The 25,769-nt window shown below is 41.6% G+C and overlaps 1 protein-coding gene across 1 annotated transcript in view; it reads left to right on the top strand.

Moving 5' to 3' along the window:
- The window catches only part of LOC126267076 (proton-coupled amino acid transporter-like protein CG1139), a 111,220-nt gene that overhangs the window by 23,637 nt on the left and 61,814 nt on the right, over positions 1–25,769 (top strand). The window contains exon 2 of the mRNA XM_049971937.1: positions 9,961–10,054. Coding sequence (XP_049827894.1) covers positions 9,992–10,054 — 63 coding nt within the window. The 5' untranslated portion in view covers positions 9,961–9,991. The remainder of the gene's footprint in view (positions 1–9,960; positions 10,055–25,769) is intronic.

The following is a 25,769-nucleotide window of genomic DNA, read 5'->3' as shown; positions in this document are numbered from 1 at the left end:
TCAACATAATTATCTAGCGCGGTTTGCCTACATTCAGGGGTAAGCATACATTTAGGGGCAAATCTATTGTTCTCGTTTGATTGACTAGTCCTTAACCAATTCCTCTGCTAAGAGGATTATGACCACATGGGATAATACGTTCTTTTGATTAACAGGTCCATAAACTATTGTTTAATTAATTGGTTTACAATATCACCCCCACCCCTCCCACTCCTCCTCCTCCCCCTCCCCATCCCACAGGGAACTCCTCTCACAGATGCAAGCACACTTTTGATATAAATTTGACAGACTAATTAGTTAAATTGATCAATTAATTAACCTGTCCCCTTCTTCTGGGAAACCTCCTAATCCACTCACTCCACTCACCCACATGGAAATTGGCGGGAAACTGAAAGTTGATTGGCCATTTGGTGGGAAATCGATTGCAGTGTATGGAATCTTATTTAAACAATTCCGACAGTGTATAGAATTTTGTATATTTAAACAGTTCATAGGGTACAAGGTGGTGTGTAGAATATAGTTTATTTATTTAGTTAAAGAATTTCTTAGGAAATTGACTGCAGTGTATCGAATACTGTTTATAAGGAATGTATTAGGATACAAGGTGGTGTATGGGATATAAATGGTTCAAATGGCACTGAGCACTATGGGATTTAACAGCTGTGGTCATCAGTCCCCTAGAACTTAGAACTACTTAAACCTAACTAACCTAAGACATCACCCACATCCATGCCCGAGGCAGGATTCGAACCTGCGACCGTAGCAGCCGCGCGGTTCCGGACTGAGCGCCTAGAACCGCTAGACCACCGCGGCCGGCGTATGGGATATAGTTTATTTAAAGAATTTGTCAGGAAATCGATTGCAGTATGGAATATGTAAACACTTGTGGCTATTTTTTTATTTATTTTGAGCATCCATGGAAATGTTAGTGGGTTTCCTCTATATCTGCTGTAGTCAGGGATGTTAAGGCTCTTATTTTTTATTTTGCTTACTTTTCGAACCCCACTGGTGTCTAAGCACAGAGGGGAAAATCAGAACAATTACATATCTAAAAGTTCATGACATACTTAGAAACCAGCCCCCACTTTCTGCAGATGGGAAAATTAATAGAATGTCAGTGGCAAACGATTTTGTACAGATCATATTGCAGTGACAGTTAAACCCTGAAAAAGATAATGAACCGAATGCGGTGCAGTATAGAAGCCACTTTTTGGGGTCTCCCACACATGTCTTCATCAAGGCACTGACAAGAAGGTTCTAATTACAGGCCACATTGCTAAAACCCACTGACCACAAACTGCATATCAGACTCCTCTGATCTTGTGGCCCCCAAACAAAGTATCAAGTGGCAGCATTCTGTTGATCAGGAAATTCCAATCTCGCTTCGCTTTCTGTCTCTTTCTCAAGAGACGACCACCTGTTTGTGTGAACCAGCGTCCTGAATCATGCAGACAGAGGTTTTCATCTCTCCTCAGAACAGAGTGTTCCCATGGGCTAATGCTGGAGACAAACGGCAAGCTGACAGAATTTCAATATCAAAAATAGAGTGAAATAAGCCATTGGTCACCATCCTATCAAATTAATTGTTTAGCAATTTACAGAAGTCAAATAGATCGCTTGTAACACTCGCCTCCACTTTACGGTGACCCTTCTCCGCAATAGAACATATTTTCAGCGTTTGAGTATCACACACATGCATCATGAAAAACAAGTAATCACATTTCCACTACAAGTACATCGTTGAACTAAATATATCTGAGTTGCATACACCAACGTTTAAGAGCACAAATATCTACCTCAAGCACTATTTTCATCTAAACATATCTGATGAAAAAATATCCTATCGATCACACAAACTAGCGATCGCGAGGCACACCAGTTTGCCTACTACAAGTTGAGCCACATCTGCACCAGCCATACCCGTGCAAGCCATGTCTGCCTGTACCAAAAGGATGTGTGCCCGCAAATCAACTGTCAGAAACAATAAATTGATCAATTGGGAGTTTTACATTGAGATTGGGTTTCTAAAAGTACTATAGAATTCCTAAATTGCTTCCCTCCACTACATTCAGAAGGGGTAAACATTTACTGTGTGATAGGATAGAGACAACAGCAAATACTACTGCAAGACAGAGTCCACTGCAATGTACTGAGAAGCTCTAAACACAACACACTTAAGCCACAATCCAGCCCTTGGCAGTAAGATGCCATGGCTAGATGTTGGAGATCTTTGAAACACACATAAATTTTGTGCACTTCTGTCCCAAGGTCCACACACAGTATACCAACCCTCTAATACATGACCAATGCCAATGTTTGGAGATCACTGCAAATTACCGCTGCAAATACAGCCGCAGTCATAGATGCATGTGGATGCCAGAGTGCACCACATCCAGCCATTGATGGCGTGCACAGATGAGTGGAGTGGTAAGAATTTAGATGTTATCAATACACCCAGCCCCCATTATTTTGAATTTTCTCTCACACAACACACATCCAGTTTGCACTCTCCCAGCACCCTGCTCACCTCACCAGGCAGCACTGTCATGGGCAAGATCAGTCAGGTCGGCGCATTCTTTGTACCCATCACAGACTTAGCTAATGCATTACTTCCTGTTGCCGACTCCACCTGACAGCCGCTGCAACCAGCCAAAGTACACTGCAAAACAAGCAGCTGATGCTTGGATGTATACAGTGCATCTAACTAATTCCACCCCAACATATTCCCACCAGTTTAACAACGCACTTTCCCCAATAACCACACACCTCGAATTTCTCATGTGAAGAAAATATTTTTCCTTTTCATACAAGCTATTTTTGAAGACAGAAGAAATCGAGACATACACGTTTTTTCACATCATTGAAGTATCATTGCTTGTGGTGAAACTCTTGTAACGGTATTGCATAGGCTACATTTCCTCTAAGTGTATTCTTATCAGGTAGGAAAAAATCTTTTCTTATCTGTTACATCATGTACCACAGGATCAGAATATTCAACTCATCTTTGACTCATGAAGGAGTTTTAAGATCTCCCATTGTCACAGGATGGCTTCTCATTTTCGAGATCTCTCTTGTAACTAAATGCCTCGCCATATACAGAGTATCTTAAGGTAACAGCACATAGAAGTTGCAAATATCAGGTTTATACTTCACATAATTTTATAAATTGAGTAACACATCTGATTTTATTACGATGGTTTACACTCCCTGAATAGGTGAAAGATTGAAATTTGGGTGAAAGTTATCACCGCAACCACAAAATGGTCAAAAAAGATGGTCCAGTCATATTAACTCAGCTCACCCGGTTTCTCCACAGGTCGCAGCATGTCTTACATTTAAACAATTGCCTAGACAGAACTGAAAAGACTGAGGAGAAGTTATAAGATGCATAGGAGCTGTTTGAATCCATGTTGGAGTTTTATTGTAGCAGATAGTTTCAAGAAAGGTGACTCATTTTGAGATATGAGTGTGCCATGAATGTGATTCACTAATGGCTGTAATCGTTAAAATACATCTCTGTAAGACCCGATGTAGTTCAATAGAGAGATTTGATTCAAAATTACAGAGAATATTTCTACAGGAAACATAACACTATCAGCGACTCTTACATGTGCCTGTAGAACAAAGACTGATTTTTTATGCAGCTGACAGTAACACAATCATTGTGATAGTGTCTTTAATAGCGCTGTCCTTACGTAAAATATATGTTGCTGGTGGTGAAAACCATCAGCGGTCAGCTTCAAATGTCAGTTCTCAATAGTGTTCCTCGAAAAGAAGATCGTCGACCCTGCAGCGATTCCCATTTGAACTACACAGTGAGTGTAATCCGACCGCTAGAGGAAAATTACTTGCCATGCAAAGTTACTCTCATGATCGATCTAATTAACTAGTCTATAAGTTTGATATCAACGTCGTGTAGTGTGGTGGGTGGAAGCGATGGCTACGGTACGACAGGTATCATTCTTGACGTGGACCAATAACTGGCGTTTTTTTCGTTGCGGCGATATCTTTTTTTGAAGTTTCAGTCTTCAGCGTACTTTGGGGGAGACAAGCATCTTAATAAAATCAGCTGGATTACCGAATTTATAAAGTGATACACGGTATAAACCTGATACTTACAGCTTCCTTGTGGCATTACTTTAAGAAATTTTGGATGTGGCGATTCATTTGGTTACGTTAAGAGATGGTTCAAAAGTGAGGAGGCATCATACGACGCGAGACAAAAGTTAGTTGAATACACTTGTCCTGTGATACACGACGTAACAGATAAGAAAACATTTTTTCCAACCTGATGAGAAAATGTTTAGAAGAAATGTTGACTGTTCTTTAACGTTAAAGGATTTTCACAACAAGCAATGACACTCTAGTGATGTGAAAACTGTCTCGGATTGGGTAAAGTGGGTTGTTTAAATGATAGGTCTATGTTTGGATGGAATTTGTTAGACAACATCTAAGCTGTAGCTGCTTGTTTTGATGTGCACTGTGGGTGGTTGTAGCGGTTGTTTCGAGGAGTTGGCAACTAGAAGTAACATATTAGGTCAGCCTGTGATGGGCACAAAGAATGCGTCCTGTCTGATCTTGCCCACAGGAGAGAGGCTAGCAAGCTCACCGGTGTGCTGGATGGTTGTGATACAAGCCGACATGTGAGTTGTGTGAGAGACAATTCAAAATGATGGGTGTTTTCACTGGACGTATTGGTAACATTCAATTCCTACCACTGCAGTCACCCCCGAATACCCACTGCGGCGAAGGATGGTTCACTCTGGCACCCACACTGACCTCTGAGCACTGGCGCAAGTGGTGTATGATGGGGTTGGCATGCTCCATGTGGATATCGCGACATGAGCACGTGGGATGTCTGTGTGTTTCGGCGATCTCTGACAACTAGCCATGGCAACTACTGCTACAGGCCAGATCGTAGTTTAAGTGTGTCATGATTAGTGCTTCTTAATACATCGCAGTGAACTCTGTCTTGCAGTAATATTTGCTCTTGTCTCTAGCATATCGTACAGTACTCTTACTCTTTCCAAATGTAGAGCAGAGAACCAATTTAGAAATCCTATAGTACTTTTAAGAAACCTATTGCAACATCAGATCAGTTTATTTTTACTGATACATGTATTGGGAGCATGTATGCGTTTGGTATGGGCAAGCATGGCTGGTGTGAGTGTGGGTTTCTCTCCGTGAACTTCCAACAAGATCGGTCGTATTTTACGGAAATACGATGTGAAATGTGTTTTCCGACCTCCATCTAAAATTAGAGCGCTTTTGAATTCTGTTACGGATGATCTCTGTCTGTGTACGGAGGGTGCATATCGCATTCCTTGTAGCTGCGGCGTGGCATATATTGGTCAAACTGTCAGGATCGTGGAGGATCGATGTACTGAGCATAAACGACACACACGATTACAGCAGCCAAGAAGATCTGCTATTGTCGAACAGTGCATGGGTACTGGTCATCCCATGTTATATAATAACACCGAGATATTGGCATGCTCGTCCAGCTATTGGGACAGTGTTATTAAGGAGGCAGTTGAGATTAAATTAACAAGCAACCTCGTTAACTTGGATGGAGGTCTTACCTGCGAGTTCGTAATCTCTATCGATAGCTCGAACTTTGGTCATCTTTGGTGGCGCTAGTGTTCAGTGTGTGTGTTATCTTTCTTGCATCAGTCCGAGAACCGAATTTTTAAATTTGCACGTATGTCGCATGTCCGTTGCAGTTTCCTTAAAAATGGCGGGGAGTTTTCCTGCCGAAATATCGGCGCTGAAAGTTTTACCTGGCTGAATTCCCGGAAGTTATTTGAATTTGGAAAATTAAAACAGTTTACAGACATGACTCTCGTTTTCCTAAGTCACTATTCAATCATTTTCTACTCACTTTATCTGGCGATAAGACCCGTCCAGGCGCGCCACATACGTGCCTGTGAACTGACGTAAACAAAGTGGACTGGTGACCAACAACAGACCGGAGTACTATTACAGTGGAAAACATTTATTGATGATCAAAGCTCGAAAGGTAATGACTAAGCGCATTATCTTCAAATTACACGCCTTGTATAAGGAGATACGAGACCGAAGATAAGGTGTACCAGCATCTGGAGAAGCATTTAGAAGATAAGAAATGGTTATCTACTGTTATCTAAAGAGTGGGTGCTTCTGAAGGAATGTGACCGATGCCACCTTCAAGCACCTCTAAACCATCGTACAACTTCTGTTCATGACGGTTTATACGAACTTGTGAATTATATCCGTGTATATTCTGCACCATTCGCTGATGCATTGCAACAATTTTTTGCATTTTCGATAGTGCAAAATAAAATCAGCGACGCAATGACCGCTATAACGTTGGTCACATTTGCTCGTTGTCAGTTCATGAAATACTTTGTAATTCATTTACTTGTTCATTAAACAAGTCTCAAGATTCTCACATAGTGTGTTTTTTTTAGGGAGTGACATCTGTAACACAGCGTACACATGGGATAATCAGAGATCACGGTTCACTCTTGGGGATTTATGGTGAAAGAAACAATACACCATTGAACTGAATGGATTACAATACTTAAAAGCAATCACAAATTTCCACAAATCACAAGACACCATCTGTTGCTAAGCCACGTTAAGCTCTGATCGCTATGTAATAGCGAGAAACACTACACAAATGTAAAAGGATGTGGAAGAAGGGAGAGCACTCGTCGAAGTAAATACTGGCAAATTACGAAATATTAAAATTTTCCGAAATCATAAGCACCTACAGGAATTAAGATAGAGTAACAAGATTTCGGGAATAGATATGTCTAGGTAACACATTTAAGTCACTAACACTGCAAGGTCACAGGTTAATGTAAGTTCGAGATAAGCCATTGTAAATGTGATATTCTGGTACAGTAATAACCGGTGCAGCCGTCACAATGATGAATGCAACCATGCAGAACTGCTTTCATTGTTTTGCATAGGTACTGGATGTCACTTTGTGGGGTGGAGTTCCATGCCTGTTGCACTTTGTCGTCAATACACGGACGGTTAATGCTGGTTGTGGATAACACTGGAATTGTCGTCCGATGATGTCCCATATGTGTTCGAGTGCAGACAGATCTGATGATCGCGTAGGCCGAGGCAACATGTTGACACTCAGCAGAGAACAGCGGTATGTGGACGAGCGTTATCATGTTGGAAAACACCCGCTTAAATGCTGTTCATGAATGGCAGCACAGCAGGTCGAATCACCAGACTGAGTTGAAATTTGCAGTCAGGGTGTGTGTGATAAGCACGAGAGTGCTCCTTCTGTCATACGAAACCGCGACCAGACCATAACTCAAGATAAAGGGACAGTGTGTCTAGTATGCAGAAAAACTGGTTCCAGGCTCTCAGCTAGTCTCATTCTAACCAACACAAGGTCATCATTGGCACCACAACAGACCAAGGTTTTCCAATAAAACACGATAGACCTCCAATCCGGCCACTCTCGGTAGACACCATTGTAGTGGCAAATGGCGATAGGCTAGGGTCAATAGAATGTATGCTACATGCCTTCTACCTCGGAGCTGTCCTTGAAGTGATCGACTTGTACCGGTTCGCTGAGTCGCTGTGGTGCCAACTGTTGCCCAAATTGCTGTTTCAGACGCACTACTATGCACCAGAGCAGTACGCCTTCCGGTAGTGTCACGTGACCGTCCGGAACCAGGTCTATTTGCGACCGTACATTCCCGTGACCACCGCTCCCAGCAACCAAACACAGCGGCTTCATTTCAGCCAAGTCTTCCTACAGCACAACAGAAGAGTATCCAATTTCTTATGTCCCTATTACCCGACCTCGTTCTCTACTAGCTCCAGGCTTATGCGACACACGTGAGACTTGAGTAACATGATCTTGTACAAATACACCAAGGAACTTAAGTTTATGTAGCCAGTTCCTTGCTGGTGTCGTGATTTATTTTTCGGTCGGTGTAGATTGTCATTCAGTAATGGAAAGGGAGTATGAAATAGGGTATCATTAAAGATTGTATATATAAAGATAGTATCTGTTCCCGAAAGAACACATACCACTGATGACCTTGCAGCTTTTCTAGAATGAAATGATAATTAAATCGGCACTCTAGCTGCAATCAGGCGTTGATATACATCATTGGGGACATGTTGAAAATGTGTGCCCGATCGGAACTCGAAGCAGGTAAGCAGGAGATCCCGGGTTCGAGTCCCGGTCGGGGCACACATTTTCAGCCTGTCCTCAATTATGTATATCAAAGTCTGTTTACAGCTAGGGTGTTGATTTAATTATCATTCCATTAAAGATTCTCGGAACATAAAGCTAAAAAATGTTGAATGAGTAACGGAAGGGGACTCTTGAATGTAACGAATACGAGGTGCCTACTCTACAGATCACTTAAGAAGAATTAATGTTCAGACTATTGTATAAAATGTCGGCAGATAATAAACGCTCAGGATTTACTTGATATACATATCGAAAACGCAGTCAAGAAAAGCTGATAATCACAGTCTCACCTGTACGTCATAAATTACTTAACGTCAGTCATTTATAGCATGAAATTGTGACTGGGTTTAATTAACTGCCCTTAAAATGAACAGCTGTGAAATCTTCGGCCACAAAATGCAGTCCACTTGCAGTGAAGAGAAATCAAGGCCATACTAAGAAGCACAGAAAAATCCGATGTGAATAACGCGGTTCACGTTAGCTAAACACTTACTGCAGAATGTGTCAAATACTGAAAACCTCTAAAACATTCAGGCGGAATCGCGCAGACAGAAGCGAATAAGTTTTATTGTTCGTCCTGCAGGATGTTGACCTCCACGTCTGTATCGCGAATATCAGTCAAGTTTTAAATAAGTACTTTATCATTATCTACGTTCCAAGCTAATCTACATTAAATGACACAGCCACAAGTTTGGTCATGATCTGCAGTTCGTTGACGAAATAAACTTTATAAGTACGGCCAACCGCCTATGTGTATGCATTAGTATGAAAGGTAGCCAATGGGGAAATGATAATTTCAAAATAGTGAATCACTGCCGGATGATGTGTCATTCACATCTTTCTACAGGAATAAGAAACAGAAGGAATCAGGATTGTATCGGTCTTACGCGACTTAGGTAAAGCACGGAGAAACAAATGTTCAAATGTGTGTGAAATCTTATGGGACTTAACTGCTAAGGTCAGCAGTCCCTAAGCATACACACTACTTAACCTAAATTACCCTAAGGACAAATACACACACCCATGCCTGAGGGAGGACTCGAACCTCCACCGGGACCAGCCGCACAGTCCACGACTGCAGCTCCCAAGACCGCTCGGCTAACCACGCGCGGCACGGAAAAACCTAAATCTGTTTAAGCAGGCGGTTATGTGAACCCAGCTCATTCTGAAAGCACGTCCCGTATCAGCAGTTTATCCATTAGTACAACCAGAGCCAGGTCCATGCAACTGTGGATAAAATGTGAGTTTTGTGACAGCTATTTTGCAACATTATCTGTTGTACATCCGGAAAACGTTTATGCTGTCAATATTAACAATTTCACCATTGTATTCGGGACATAATATTGGTGTCTGGCGAAGAAAGCTTTCCTAAATAAAAATATGTAGTGACGTTGAACATTCTCCTACTCATGGTAAAGATTTTGCTTTAAATAAAGAGCGCTGAATCCTAATGAGACTTAGGAAATGGAAAATATTGAACACATATGAACTATGAAACTGAGAAGCCTCTTAAAATTTTAATAGTAAGTTAAAAACAATAATATATTAAGCAGACTAGCCAAAGAAGAAAGTATATGTAGAGATATTCCAGGATGCACTTCTGAGAGTCAGTTCTCACTCCTTTCCTGAAGCTTATCATTGATCTGAAACATCGAGTTTCAGTAGTCCTGTAACTTGATTTTTACCCTGCTTACCATATTCGATAACAGTCTAAACGTTTGTTTGGTCTAAACGAATATCTGTTGCAGAGAAGACGTCTGAAGTGTTAACTCTCTGGAAATGAGCCAGGATAAGCCAGCCCCTTCAGACCAGCCATCGCACGAGAATGACAGCGAGGTGCCGGTAAGTACAAGGGATGATGACATAACTGCGCCTAATTAAAAGTGTGCAGATTTCAACGACAAACTTGATTACTGAACCTTTATGTTGCTTACGTTGACTCTGTGTTTAGTTCTCCAAAATCAAGAAAAAGTAGAGAGGATGCAGACAGTTTATTTATTCATTTACTCATTGCTTATTTAGCCTAAAAAGATTTGGGGCTTCAGGCACTTTCTTACCTCTGATCACAAAAAACACATTCCAAAAATATTACTTAATAATCACAATTATAATAATTTGCGTTATTAATAAAAATATTAATTGGCAATGAACTAAAGGTTTTAATAATTATGCAAAACACAATGTACAGGCCGTTTATAAATTAGTTCCACAAAAGTAACCTTAATTAATAAAAGGTAAACAATTTATGGATATGTTTGATTCAGCACTGCATGAAGTATATCTTCCAGTTTTACAGATGTTCAATTTGACTACCTTCTGTAACAGTGCTGAACATGTTCAATTGCTATCTCAGAGACTGCTTGCCGACCCAGTCTTGGTTTCCCATGTGGTACACAGCCAGTCTCGATGAAACAACTGTACCAGTTAATAATAATTTGTCTTTGAGGTATTGGCTAGCGATATTTAGTCTTGAACTGTCTCCGAACATTATTAGAGGATTTGGATTCACCAAGCCATAAACAATACTGGGCACACTTTCACGGTTATACGATTCCATTATGACGTTTGAAATAACTCATTCGAACATGTCACCTTGTGGGAACGTCGGGAACTAACATTGTTTGACAGTAATAAGACTTGAAGAGATACTGCATTCAGTGCTGTATCAAACATTTCGGTAAGTTTTTTACCCTTTTCACAATTAAAGTTACTTTTGTATAACCAATTAATACATACCATTTATCTCTTTTTCTACGTACGAAGAAGTGTTTCGACAACTGTGTCTCATCTTTCGTGGGTCTCAATTTGTTTCTGTAAAATATCACACAAAGTTCATGGTTGTTTTTCTATTTTAGACCTACAACAATAACGCATACATTTTGTTTAATTTGTTTCGATTGCTCACCTAAAACTACATTGCTTGTGAAAATGGTCTACTTTATTCTTTTTATCATTTTGATAGTATGTCATCTGCAAAGTAATCGTAATGAAATGGCTTTTTTTATATATAAAATACGTCTTCGTGAGCACTGACAGTGTACGTTACTGTACTTACTGATTTTCGTCAGCTGTGCATCTCTCGCGGGTTTTCTTTTGCGATTTTGTACACTTTTTTTCCATACCTTCTTTATGTTTCACTCGCAGCTGTTTTCACTCGTATTTTACAAAACATGGTATCTGCGTAAATACTTATGTCGCCATATTCATAGAGATGCACTATGTTATTGTCGCCACTTACTTGTTCTTCGTTCTGTTTTTGTTTGGTGTGGCGCTAATTTTTTAAGTTTGGTGAAATCAATACTGTGTGTGTCACTTGAGGGAGCACTTAAATGTGTGTGTGTGTGTGTGTGTGTGTGTGTTTGTGTAGAGAGAGAGAGAGAGAGAGAGAGAGAGAGAGGAGAGAGAGAGAGAGGAGGGCGTGGGGAGAGAAAGGGAGGAGCGATTAGAGAAGAATATGTTTTTGGTTATTAGAGGACGATTGACGTATGTTTTATATGACGATGTGACTTCGTATACTTGACTGAGAGTCGAAAACGGTGTTTTGTTGCATAGTGTTTTATTTTCTATTAATACTTTCTTTTCTGGTATCACTGCTTTTTGTCTGTGGTAGTTCTCCTCAATTGTAAGGTTTTGACAGAGACTGTTCCTTTTTCTGTGTATCTTTTGTTGTGTGGGTGGTGGTTTTCTTGTATGAAACGAACTGAAAAGTTGGAGTGAGGCTCAGAATATTTTATTTTTAAATTTTTACATGCTTGACTTACAAAAACTGGCATGGACTACAGCTTAACTGATATATTCCAGCTTAGATTTTGTCTGTGGATGTTTCCTTAGTGATTAGGTTTTTCTGTGCTGTATTCTTTGTGTGTAATTATATTTTTGGTCCAGATTTCTTCGGAATATTCCTTACGTTGTGTATGTTTTTGTTGCTGTATTTTAGTATGTGCCATGCTGCGATTTTTGTAAGATGTTCCTGGTTCCCTGTGTTCTCTGTGTTTATCATATGTTGATTTACCTGGCTCGTAATTTATCCGTGGTTTGATCTTTTTGAAATTCGTCCTCTTTGTTGTTCAGTTTATTGTTTGGGCGGTGTTCCATTTATCTCTGGCTATTGTGTATTGCATGTTTTCTGATTAGTTCCTGTATATAATTGAGTATGTTTAGTGTTTTGTTGAGGCTGTGTAGTTGGATTGGTTGTGAACGGTTGAACGTGTGACGCTGGGCTTCCTAAACATTCCAAAATTATGTTTACAGTTCATGTACGGTCATGTCAAGGAAATAAAATTGTCTATTTTTTTCTCAAAGATGAATTTCATTGTAGGGTTTACTGTTGTTGCGGGCTTCAGTCCAGAGACTGGTTTGATGCAGCTCTCCATGCTACCCTATCTAGTGCAAGCTTCTGCAAGTACCTACTGGAACCTCTTCTCCCTAATTCTCTTCAGTACCTCCTCATTAGTTATATGATCTATCCATTTAATCTTCAGCATTCTTCTGTAGCACCACATTTCGAAAGCCTCTATTCTGTTCGTCTCTACAATATTTATCGTCCATGTTTCACTTCCATACATGGCTACACTTCATAGAAATACTTTCAGAAAAGACTTCCTGACACTTAAATCAATATTCTATGTAAACAAATTTCTCTTCTTCAGAAACACTTTCCTTGCCAGTGCCAGTCTACATTTAATGTCCTCTCTACTTCGACCATCATCAATTATTTTGTGCCCCAAATAGCAAAACTCATTTACTAATTTAAGTGTCCCATTTCCCAATCTAATTCCCTCAGTATCATCCGACTTAACTCGACTACATCCATTGTCCTCATTTTGCTTTTGTTGAAGTCCATTCCGTTCAACTGCTCTTCCAGGTCCTGTGCTGTCTCTGACAGAATTACAATGTCATCTGTCAACCTCGAAGTTTTTATTTCTTCTCCATGGATTTTAATTCCTACTCCAAATTTTTCTTTTCTGTCCTTTACTGCTATTTCAATACACAGACTGAATAACATGGGGGATAGGCTACAACCCTGTCTCACTCCCTTCCCAACCGCTGCTTCCCTTTCACGCACCTTGGTGCTGTGGCATCTGGTTTCTGTATAAATTTAAAATAGATTTCCGTTCCCCGTATTTGAACCCTGCCACCTTCAGAATCTGAAACAGAATTTTCCAGTCAACATTGTCTAAAGCTTTTCTTAGTCTACAAATGCTAGACTCGTAACTTTATCTTTACTTAATCTGTCTTCTAATATAGTCGTAGTGACAATATTGCCTTACGTATTTCACCGTTTCTACGGAATCCATACTGATCTTTCCCAAGGTGTGCTTCTATCAGTGTTTCCGTTCGTTGTAATGTTTTCGTGTAAGTATTTTGCAACCGTGACTTATTAAACTAATAGTTCGCCATTTTTCACACCTGTCAACATCTGATTTCTTTGGGCTTGGAAGTATTACATTCTTCTTGAAATCTGAGGGAATTTTGCCTGTCTCATACATCTTGCCCACCATATCGTAGAGTTTTGTCAGGACTGGCTCTCCCAAGGCCGTCAGTAGTTCTAATGGAATGTTGTCTACTCCCGATGCCTTGTTTCGACTTAGGTCTTTCAGTGCTCTGTCAAACTCTTCACGCAGTAAAATATCTCCAATTTCATCTTCATCTACATCCTCTTCCATTTCCATAATATTGTTCTCAAGAATATCGCCCCTGTGTAGGCACTCTATATACTCCTTCCACCTTTCTGCTTTCCCTTCTTTACTTAGAACTGGGTTTCCATCTGTCCTATTGATATTCATGCAAGTGGTTCTCTTTTCTCCAAAGTTCTCTTTAATTTTCCTGTAGCCAGTATCTATCTTACCCCTCGTGAGATAAGACTATACATCCTCACATTTGTCCTCTAGCCATCCCTGCTTAGCCATTTTGCGCTTCCTGTCGATCTCATTTTTGAGATGTTTGTATTCCTTTTTGCCTGCTGCACTTACTGCATTTTTGTATTTTCTCCTTTCATCAATTAAATTCAATGTCTCTCCTGTTACCCAAGGATTTCTAATAGTCTCGTCTTTTTACCTACTTGAACCTGTGCTGCCTTCATTATTTCATCTCTCAAAGCTGCCCATTCTTCTTACACTGTATTTCTTTCCCCCATTCTTGTCAATCGTTCCCTACTGCTCTCTCTGAAACTCTACAACCTCTGGTTCTTTCGGTCCTACATTTCTTCAATCTCTCGGTCCTTAAATTCCTACGACTTTGGAGTTTCTTCAGTTTTAGTCTACAATTCATAACCAATAACATCTACCACTGGAAATGTCTTACAATTTAAAACCTGGTTCCTAATTCTCTGTTTTACCATTATGTAATCTATCTGAAACCTTCCAGTATCTCCAGACCTCTTCAGGTATGCAAACTTCTTTCATTATTCTGAAACCAAGTGATCGCTCTGATTAAGTTATGCTCTGTGCAAAATTCTACCAGGCGGCTTCTTCTTTCATTCCTTACCCCCATTCCATATTCACTTACTACTTTTATTTCTTTTCCTTTTCCTACTATCGGATTCCAATCCCAATGAGTATAAAGTTTCGTCTGCCCTCACTATCTGAATGATTTCTTTTATCTCATCATACATTTCTTCAATCTCTTCGTCATCTGCAGAGCTAGTTGACTAAAACTTGTGCTACTGTGGTAGGCGTGGGCTTCTATTTTGTCTACAGTAATGCGTTCACTATGATGTTGTAGTAGCTTACCCGCGTCCCAACTTTTTATTCATTATTAAACGTACGCCTACATTATCCCTATTTGATTTTGTATTTATAGCCCTGTATTCACCTGACCACAAGTGTTGTTCCTTCTGCCCCCGAACTTCACAAATTTACACTATATTTAACTTCAAGCTATCCGTTTCCATTTTTAAATATTCTAACCTACCTGCCCGATTAAGGATCTGACATTCCAAGATCCGATCCACAGAATGCCAGTTTTGTTTCTGGTTTGCTATGTTTATGTAACAGCGTAGTTGTTTTGTCTGGGTGTTTTGTTCATCTAACCTAGCAAGTGGTGTCATCCACATAACGGTAATAATATTTAACCTGGAATTGTTTTGGTTGTAATATTTCTTTCAATATTTAGTTTTCAGTTTTAGAAATATGTTTTCAAGTGGACAATTGATGGGTGATCTATTGGTAGGCCTTGTTTTTGTAAACAGAACTTGTTAAAAGTGTAATAGTTCTGTACTGTTTCAATTTTCTAACCCGAGCAAGTTGAGAAACACCATTCCTTATTTTCCACTGTGGAATGAAGGAGTGGTCTTTCTCTGTTTCTTTATTTTTGTATTCCTCCACTCTCTCTCTACTTCATTGTTCCTAGTGCTCGTCATCTTCAGATCTATTTCAGAATAACACTGGCTTGGAAACTCATTTTAGTTTGTTTCTGTAATATCGTAAGTGTTGTTGCTGCTATAGTGTGCAGAGGATACGTGTGGGCGTGTTCGATGGGTCTGCCATCGTTTCACCTTTACGTCTTATATGAGTTCGAGGAAAAAACACATTTGCTGACTCATATTCGAATGTGGGTCTCACATTTTTAAAAGTTTCTGGGCGATGCAAGGTGTATTTCTTGCAACATTTTTCCCTGCAATTCTTTAACATTTTGGTGGCTCTCGATGTGACAAAACAAATCGGTGATTGTAGGAAGAACAAAAGGTATGAGACACATATTGAAATTATTATTTACCCCTCTCTCTTTTTTTTAAGTGGAATGCTATAATTTTGTACTTATTTTCTGATAGCGACTATCGAGACGAATCCAATAATGTGTAACAGTAAGGTCTTTGAAGGTCCACGAAGGTCACAAAGGTGAACGTCCATTTACATAAGGGTCCGAAATGATGACCGTTGGTATCAATGCAGTGCTGCAATCTTCTTATCATGGATTGAGTGGTATTCCTTATCACAGCCGGCCGTTGTGTCCAAGTGGTTCTAGGTGCTACAGTCCGGATCTGCGCTGCTGCTGCGGTCGCTGGTTCGAATCTTGCCTCGGGCATGGATGTGTGTGATGCCCTTAGGTTAGTTGGGTTTAAGTAGTTCTAGATCTAGAAGACTGATGACCTCAGATGTTAAGTCCAACAGTGCTAGAGCCATTTGAACCATCAGAATCCTTATCAAATACGCACTTATCGAACCACATGCTTTGGCAATTTCAGCTGGCATTTCTTCAGGTGTAGTTGGAACGTCTTTATAAAAAATGTCTTTTACGAATCCCCACAAGAAAAACTCCAGAGGCTCAAGTTTGGCAAACGAGATTGCCACGACACATCTCCTCCGCGTCCAATCTAACAATTTGGGAATTGTCTGCGCAGATCATTTCTAGCCATCAGAGAAAAATGTGCCGGATACCTATCGTGTTGATACCGCATTCTCTTCCTTGTTCCTAAAGGTATTTTTTCCAATAACAGACCTAACGTTTCTTGCAGGAATGCGGTGTACATCCTACCATTAAGATTTCCTTCGATGAAATGGAAAAAAATGGAAATGAAGTCCCATGCTTCCCCGTAATGGGGATGAATGATGATGACGAAGACGACACAACAACACTCAGTCATCTCGAGGCAGGGAAAATCACAGACTCCGCTGGGAATCGAACCCGGGACTCCGTGCTCAGGAAGCGAGAACGCTACCGCGAGACCACGACGAGCTGACTTCGATGAAATAAGGTCCTATAATTTTTTCCTTCAGAATCCCACACCATACGTTCACAGAACACGGGTTTTGGTGTGCATCTTGCTGCAGCCAACATGGATTTTCAGTTGCACAATATGCATGTTATGCAAATTAACGTTTGCATGGTTCGTGAATGTAGCCTCGTCAATAAATAAAATCAAATTAATAAATGTGTCATCTCTCTGAATCTGAATTTGAGCCCATACGCAGAATTCAGTGCAACGCCTAAAATCCGTACTAGTTAATTCTTGGTGGAGACTGATATGGTAAGGATGATATTTATAGCTATGCTAATGGTTCAGATGGCTCTGAGCACTATGGTACTTAGCATCTGACATCATAAGTCCCCTAGAACTTACAACTACTTAAACCTAACTAACCTAAGGACGTCACACACATCCATGCCCGAGGCAGGATTCAAACCTGCGACCGTAGCGGTCGCTCGGCTCCAGAATATAGCGCCTAGAAACGCACGGCCACTCCGGCCTGCTGCAGTCGCGCGGTTCCGGACTGACGCGCCCAGAACCGTTCGGCCACGGCGGCCGGCTGCGAACTAACACAAGGATCTCGAACCACAGTGGCCAGAGTACCAATTTCCGTTCCTCGTTAGTAACTTTCCTTTGCCGCATATGTTTCCGATGTGTTAAAGATACAGTTGGTCGCAATTTAACATACACATATTTAATTGTACGATGTATAGGGTGAGTACGTTGATGATATCTTTCAGTATATAAATCTCTAGCTCTCGCTGAATTTCGTTGGCATTGTCCGTACATGAGAAGCATATCGACTTGTTCTGCGAAGGAATACATCATTCACATTTGCTTGATTCGACGACTCTAGGCTTACGGTTCCTGTTAGTGTTGTATTACGAAACCGTCGAATGGTGTTTACATGTCAATGGCACGTTAGATGGATACGCCTTATTCGTCGAATATTTACTGCTTGCATGATATACGAGAGAGAACTGTCAGAGCATGAGCTTCGATAAGTGCCGAAGTGATAAGGAATAACATAGAGTCCATGATAAGAAGATTGCAGCACTGCATTGATCACATTGGTCATCAAACACCTTCTGTCAATGGACATTCATGCCATCTTTTTTACCTTCACTGACCTTCAAAGACCTTACTGTTACACAACATTGGATTCGTCTCGGTAGCCGCTATCAGGAAATAAGTACCAAACTATAGCAAGTCATTTAGAACAACAAAGTTGACCTCCGTATCTCTGACGCGACAGCATGTCACAACAAAAAACCAACGTTATATTATGCCCCCCGTCGTCCCCCGAAACTTTTGTCCCACAAACTTTTCAGCTCCTATCATACTTACGGAGTTATTCTAGGTGACAATAGTTAGTGACTCACCCTGTACACTTCGTGTGGTTACCAATAGTGCACGAGTCCGCAGCCGAGAGAGTTACATCTCTGGATCGAATATCGCTAACGCAGAGTTTTTTTCTTTGCCACGACATTCCAACAACAGATTTATTATAACTGTTCAAATTATCATTATGTAATGTTTCATTATCTTCACGCTGAAAGAAAAAGAGAAAATTTTTTGTGGGGAGATCGGAGTTAAAAAAAGAATACACGAGAAATTTCAGTCACATCAGTATATTCATTTTATTTATGTTGTTTTATCGAAATTTGTGACAAGTATATGGGTACCCTAAGGAAAATTGCAAGAATTAGGACTATACTGATCGTAGAAAAATTGCAAACAATAATTATTGCGACATACAGCACACGTAATGAACACCAGATACTGTATAATGGGAACCAACTTCCAAAACTTTAGAGAAAACTGATTTTTCAGGGTAAAGATAATGAAACTAAAAATTAATCAAAATATCCACGGGTGTACTGCCGGTCTATAGTGTCCAACGGGCACAATATTTCGGCAATCAAACATGTCGCCATCATCAGGTGAACTGACGGACTGAGCTCCTGTGAACGTGCCGGCACGGAGATCCGTACGCTATGGCTGCTCAGAGGGAACTGGGTTCGTTCGCGGCGGCGGCCGATTTAAATACCCTCCGCCCGCAGCGCGCTCCCTCCGCCGTCCGCGCCCCGCGCCTCGGTCGCGCGGTGGAACAGATTGCGACGGCGTCTGAGATGACGTCGGTGTGGTGGCTCTGTCCGCCGTGGTCGTCACAACTATAGGTTTGCTCGATTTACTCTTGATTAACCCAACCGCTGATTCCCAAGCCTTGCTAAGAATATAGCCACAGTCATGGTTTATGAGGTCTTCATTGGTGCGAATTTCGATGGCCTCTCTAACAACGCTGTCCCAGTATCTCGACGTCTGTACCAGAATCTTCGTGCGGTCATACTCCATAGCGCGATTTTCCGACAATGTTCAGCGACCGCCGACTTTCTCGGATACATCAGTCGAGTGTGCCTCTGGTGTTCACGGCATCGATTCTCGACGGTACGCGTCGTCTGACCAATATACGACTTGCCACATTGACACGGAATATGGTACACGCCGGCTTTCCTCAAACCGAGGTGATCTTTGGCGCTCCCCACCAGTGCACGAGTTTTATTCGGAGGACAAAACACAGTTCCGACCCGGTGTTTCTTCAGAATGCGCCTGTGTATGGAATAAATGCAGTGCCTACCTCCTCCCTCGTGACTTCATCCATCTCAACAGGTTGTGCTGCAGTGGTTGGGCGGAGAGCACGTCGAATCTGCCACTCCGAGTACCCATTTTTTCGAAATACAGTTCTCAGATGTTCCAATTCCTGGGGTAGACTCTCTGCGTCAGAGATAGTGCGCGCCCTATGTACTAGAGTTTTAAGTACCCCATTCCTCTGTGAAGGGTGGTGGCAGCTGTCTGCGTGCAAATACAGATCAGTGTGCGTTGTCTTCCGATACACTCCATGACCTAGGGTGCCGTCAGCCCTTCTCTTCAACAAGACGTCAAGGAAAGGTAATTTACCCTCCGTTTCAGTCTCCATAGTGAATTTGATGTTGGGGTGTATGGAGTTTAGATGTATAAGGAAGTCAAGGAGTTTATCCATACCATGTGGCCAGATGACGAACGTGTCGTCCACGTAACGGAAAAAGCAAGTGGGTTTCCATTCGGATGACGATAGGGCTTCCTCCTCGAAGTTCTCCATGTACAAATTCGCTACCACCGGTGAGAGTGCGCTACCCATGGCGACTCCCTGCGTTTGTTCGCAGTATTCTCCATTAAAAAGAAAATACGTGGAAGTCAAGACATGCATAAAAAGTTCAGTGGTATTCTCGTCAAACTTCTAACAAATCAATTCTAGCGACTCTCGCAGGGGTACCCTCGTAAACAAGGAAACGACGTCAAAACTCACCATGATATCTGACTCATCCAACCTTAAGCTATCAAGGCGTTTAACAAAATCCATTGAATTACGGATGTGATGAGGGCATTTACCCACATAAGGACTTAATATCCCCGTCAGGTATTTGGCCAACAAATATGTAGGTGCCCTGATGTTGCTGACAATGGGGCTTAATGGTACCCCCTCTTTGTGAACCTTCGGGATTCCATATAGTCTAGGCGGTACCGGACCTTGGGGTAACAATTTCTTAGCGTCACCCTCCGGTAAATCTGCGTCCTTGAGAAGAACCCTCGTCTTGTTCTCCACCTTCTTTGTAGGGTCAACGCTGATTTTCCGGTAGGAATCGTCATTTAGCACGCTCTGCATCTTATCAGTGTAGTCCTTATGGGAGACAACAACTTACCGGCGGACAAAGGCAATGCGGGGCGGTCGAGCGGTTCTAGGCACTACAGTCTGGAACCGCATGACCGCTACGGTCGCAGGTTCGAATCCTGTCTTGGACATGGATGTGTGTGACGTCCTTAGGTTAGTTAGGTTTAAGCAGTTTTAAGTTCTAGGGGACTGATGACCTCAAATGTTAAGTCCCATAGTGTTCAGAGCCATTTGTCCCATTTTTTTTTTTTAGTTTTTTGATAGAGAATACAACAAGTGCTGCAGGAGAAAATTCTGCAAGTTTTCCCTGCCTACAGGAAGAGAGAGAGCGAGAGTTTCAGTTGTGGCAAACAGCATTTCAGGTCTAATGACTGAAGAGCTGCTGTCCGATGCCGTGCTTCAGCGACCCATTATATGTTCCTTTTCTGAGTTGCGCAGACTTTGGAAAGTTATCTTCATCTGAATTTACAGTTTTCCAGAGAGCATTCCGGAGACTTCTGCACAGATACAGTGTTTAGAAATCTGGATATTATCATGTTGGTGATTCAGAAAAATTTGAATGTTGCACCCATATTGCTATTTACACTTTTTAGTGAAGATAACTGTAAATTAGTCAAACTCCAACGTGAACATTATTGACGGAGAGCAAATAAATTAGAACTTTAAGATAATTTTCCCATCCATAATTTCCTCCCACAACGTTCTCATGAGACGACCCTTACCATGAAAAATAAATGTCATCAGGGAATTTTAGCTCACGGAATTGGAGTCTCACTGTGACGTGTTTCCAATTAAATATAGGTGCCATTACAAGAAACATATTTATTTCTTTAAATCTGGAAAGTTAGCTGGTTCGTTTTTCATTGTATGAATTGTATCAAATTTTATTTTGTGGATAATGAAATTTCAGTTGCAGAAGCACTTAGCAGTGTAAATAATTATCAATTCAACATTTGTGCAATTGTGTTGGATTCTATCTAATAATAAGATCGTTTGTTTGGCCATTTGTGTGTTGAGTTCACGCGTACGGCAGGCAGCTTGCATTGATGATTGTTGAACCCCTTTTGACTCACATACATTACAAATACGACAAGATACTCTAACATTTGAAGTTAGGAAGTGAAGTACTCACTGTGAGGACAGCTCGTCGGTCGTGCTTAAGTAGCTCAGAGCCGGTACGGTAACTCACCGTGTTCCGTCGGGTTAGCTGGCCACTGCAACAAAAAAAAATACTCAGTGAATAGATCAAAGACGCACTTGAATGGGTGTCATAACACGTCCGCCCAAAACAAATTCAATAAACGATAGCGAACAAAACGAGGTCAAAAATAAAAAAAAGTTGACCTATCAGTTGCTACCAAAACACTAATGTCTGACGTACGAATCCCGATTTGCACACATTTTTTATCTGACAGGAAGTTCCATTGCTGGAAGAGCTAATCAGGACGGCACTGATAATAGCGGAAATCAACCGACTGTCTTGTGCTGTTGAACCCAGTGCCAGTGAGAAATCTATGACGTAGTTCGGTCGTCAATTGTGTATACTTTCCGCCGCTCTGCATTAACATTCAGTTTCGCAAGATGCACCAACTTGGAGCCGATCTAAACTTCAAAACTGTGGAACAACTGCTCGAGGAATTCCTTCAGATAAAATATTCTGAAGTATCCATAGCCAAGCCAGAAATGTTCGGCACTCTACTAGCTGCAGGATATTGAGTACATAACTGTGACTGTTGCCTCCGCACTGTGGTTCAGTGCTTTTTTTTATTTTGTAAGTAGCTGTTGTTCTGCCATACGTATAAATAAAACAAATCAATCCAACCCATTCCTTTCACATTTCTCCCGCTCACCATTTACTTAAAGCCCATTACTACATTGTAAATATCCTCTAGATAATTAGTTACATGTTCCAAGATAATCTGAACAATTTTATATCGAGATGAAATGCTACGAATCGGTTTACGCAATATGTATATTAATGTTAATGAACGTAGTAATTTTCAACGCTCTTCATACAGCAATATTTCAAAATTAGTTGTTTTCCTTGTTTACGGGTTATCACTTTTTAAATAAGGGTTTGTCACTGGAACAGAAAGGGTTATTCAGAAGATGTGATTTTAGACTTGATTTAAACTTGTTTGGTGCGTGTCAGACATTTTATGTTACTTGGCAAATGATCGAAAAGTTTTGATGATACGGACTGAAATTCTTTCTGGGCCACTTACAGTTTTAACAATCGGTAATAAAGGGTATATTTTAGAGTTCCGTACATCAGTCGGTAAAAACAGGACCTTTATAGGAACACTTTGTCATCCGTCTGTCTGTCCGACTCTCAAGGCCCCTTTTTCTCAGGAACATACAGGGGTATGAAGTTGAAATCTATGTTACATACTGAAGTCTACGGTCCCTTGGCGATGTCAAAAATTTAAGGCTGTAAATCGATGAAATCAAAAGATACGGCCATCTATGTTATACAGGATGGAGAAAAATTGTGTCACGAAATTTTTGCCCTGGGTAGCTGATGCCAGTAGGGAACAAAATTACTAATGTTGTGTGGGTCGACAACGCAGAATTTTTAAACTATGGAATCTTGGCGCCACGCGATCCGATTGGCCGCGGGACTGCCCTGTTGAGGGATCCTCCAGACAACGCATGCCCGCCGCTGTGTTCATGCGATTCTAGGTGTTTACGTCCGGAGCCACGTTGCTGCTACGGTCGCAGGTTCGAATCCTGCCTCGGGCATGGATGTGTGTGATGTCCGTAGGTTAGCTAGGTTTAAGTAGTTCTAAGTCTAGGGGACTGATGAGCTCAGACGTAAAGTCCCATAGTGCTTAGAGCCATTTGAACAACACATGACCGCGAATGCTTTGCCTACTGGAGTTCGCGTAGCATTCAAGGCTGCCCGCACTCTCGGGGGCCTGGGGGGGGGGGGGGGGGGGCGGGATCCATCAGGGTCCCGAGACATCCAATGTAGTTTCATGATAAGACGTACTGGGAAAAACCCGTCAACATCAGTTAGTTCTCTTACAGAAACTCTTTTACAAATTGTGTTGGCCCTAGAAAGCGCCTTTTATTGTAGATAGGACATTGTCTACTTAATGCTCGAATTGGTGACCCTCTGATGCGACACAAGCTTGGTAACGTCGAACGGCGTTTTGCCGAACTCTTTCAAAGATTTTGGCGTTGCCCTGATGTGATTGACAGCATGACGAATGCGGTCCATTAGTTCGACTTCGTTTCCAGATGGTTCGCGTCCGAGTGCGTGAACTAGAACCTTGAAGAATCCCCACAGGAAAAAATCAGGTGGCGTGAGGTCTGGTGATCGCGGGGGCCATGTCCTGCGAGCACCTCTGTTATTACCCGGCCATAGAAGAGTTCATTTAAATATCCAAGCACATCAAGACTGTTTAGTGCAAGCGCTGGATCGTGCTGCAACCACATGCATAGCCGTATTTCCAGGAGAACATCTTCAAGCAGGCCGGATAGAGTTTCTTGCAAAAAGTGAAGGTAATTTGCCCCGGTATTCGAGGAGTTACACAGACCGGACCAATCAGATGGTAGCTAACAATGCCTGCCCAAATGGTGACTGAAAATCGTTCCTGGTGTCAGTGGATGTAAGTGATATAAGGCTTTCCCTTTGCTCAATAATGAACGTTTCGAGTATTGTAAAGGCCATCACGATGGAAGGTGCACTCGTCAGTAAATAACACAATGGCAAAACCCTAGCCTGTGCTCATAGTCCGCCACAAGATTTAGGTCTTGAACAGGGTGGAAACTAAATGGATGCTGGCCGTCATCGCTCAAAACTCACATGTCGTGTCAAACCCCTCGAGCACTTGTCGTTGGTGCTTCCTCGAAGTGATCGAGAACTGTCTCTTCAATTGTAGGATCCCGTCGTGTTCGAGGTCTTCCAGCATCACCATGATATCCCGCACAAGAGCCTATTCCGCCAAGTCGCCGGTGAATTGCTGTCTGGGTCCGGCTCACGGTTTTAACCTGCCAGAAAGTTTCAGTTGCTGTAAATGTTTGCGGGTTTGGGTGGTGTCTTGCTGAGTACCGTTCCTCATACAACCATCGAGATGCATACGCATTACCGTTGGATAGTCCATAAAAACCACGTCGTGGTTCCTCAAACAAATAGTGCGCCGCCATTCTTACTGTCTGACTAAATCACAGATGACGTGCGTGCGCTCCGAAGCGAAGCTTACGTGTGAACGCCTCTGACGTGAGGTGGAGACGAACAGCAAGACCTATTCGACACGTGTGCGTATCACGTTGGGGCAGTGACGCGGCGGGGCACATTTGTATGTGTGAACCGACAACTATAGCGCTCCTCGTCAACCGACGAACGGCAGCAGGGCAATCCCACGGCCAAATGGAGTGCGTAGTGCCAACTTCCCACAGTTTAAAAATCGTGCGTTGTCGACCTGCACAACATTAGTAATTTTTGTTCCTACTGGCATCAGCTATCCAAGGTTAAAATTTCGTGACACGATTTTCCTCCATTCCAGTACTCGTAAACTCATTCATCAAGACCTATGGGGCACTTTCAGTTGACCTGGAATCATGGAATTTGACAAGAAGTAAGATTCCACAGTAAAAGTGAAGGAAAGAATTCGAAAACTGTTAACTTATAATTATATCAAGATTCTGAACGTTCCTGTGCTTGAGCAAATGTGTATGCAAATGCTTCAGTGGACTGGAAATAACAGTCAACTAGCTGCGAAATACCTTGACCATGATTTCAATAGTTTTAAAAGTGTCTTCTTCAGAAGGCATTGTACAAACATTGTGTGCAAAATAGAAACAAAATTACAGGAAATGAGTACAAACAATTTTAGTTAAGCATTCTCACGTAGAACCACGTATTATCTACATCCAATGTGAAGTCGTTGACTGTGTCTAGTACATATGCGTGTCATCCACTTAACCACCATTAAACTACATTAAGTAGTTAATGTAGTTAAAAGTAGTATCTCTCTTCTGTAAAGCTTTCCCTTAAAACTTTTTAAAATAGCACACATTTGACAATGGGTTGTGCAAGAGTAATATGCCACCTGAAACACATATAAAACGAACCATCGGAACGTACAGAGCGTAAGTATGCCAAGTACAGATCTAATGACATGCGCCGAATGTGCCATTAAAGTCATATGGCT

This window comes from Schistocerca gregaria, chromosome 4 (assembly GCF_023897955.1).
Source record: "Schistocerca gregaria isolate iqSchGreg1 chromosome 4, iqSchGreg1.2, whole genome shotgun sequence".
Classification (NCBI taxonomy): domain Eukaryota; kingdom Metazoa; phylum Arthropoda; class Insecta; order Orthoptera; family Acrididae; genus Schistocerca; species Schistocerca gregaria.
This window is presented reverse-complemented; position numbering and strand designations above follow the sequence as displayed.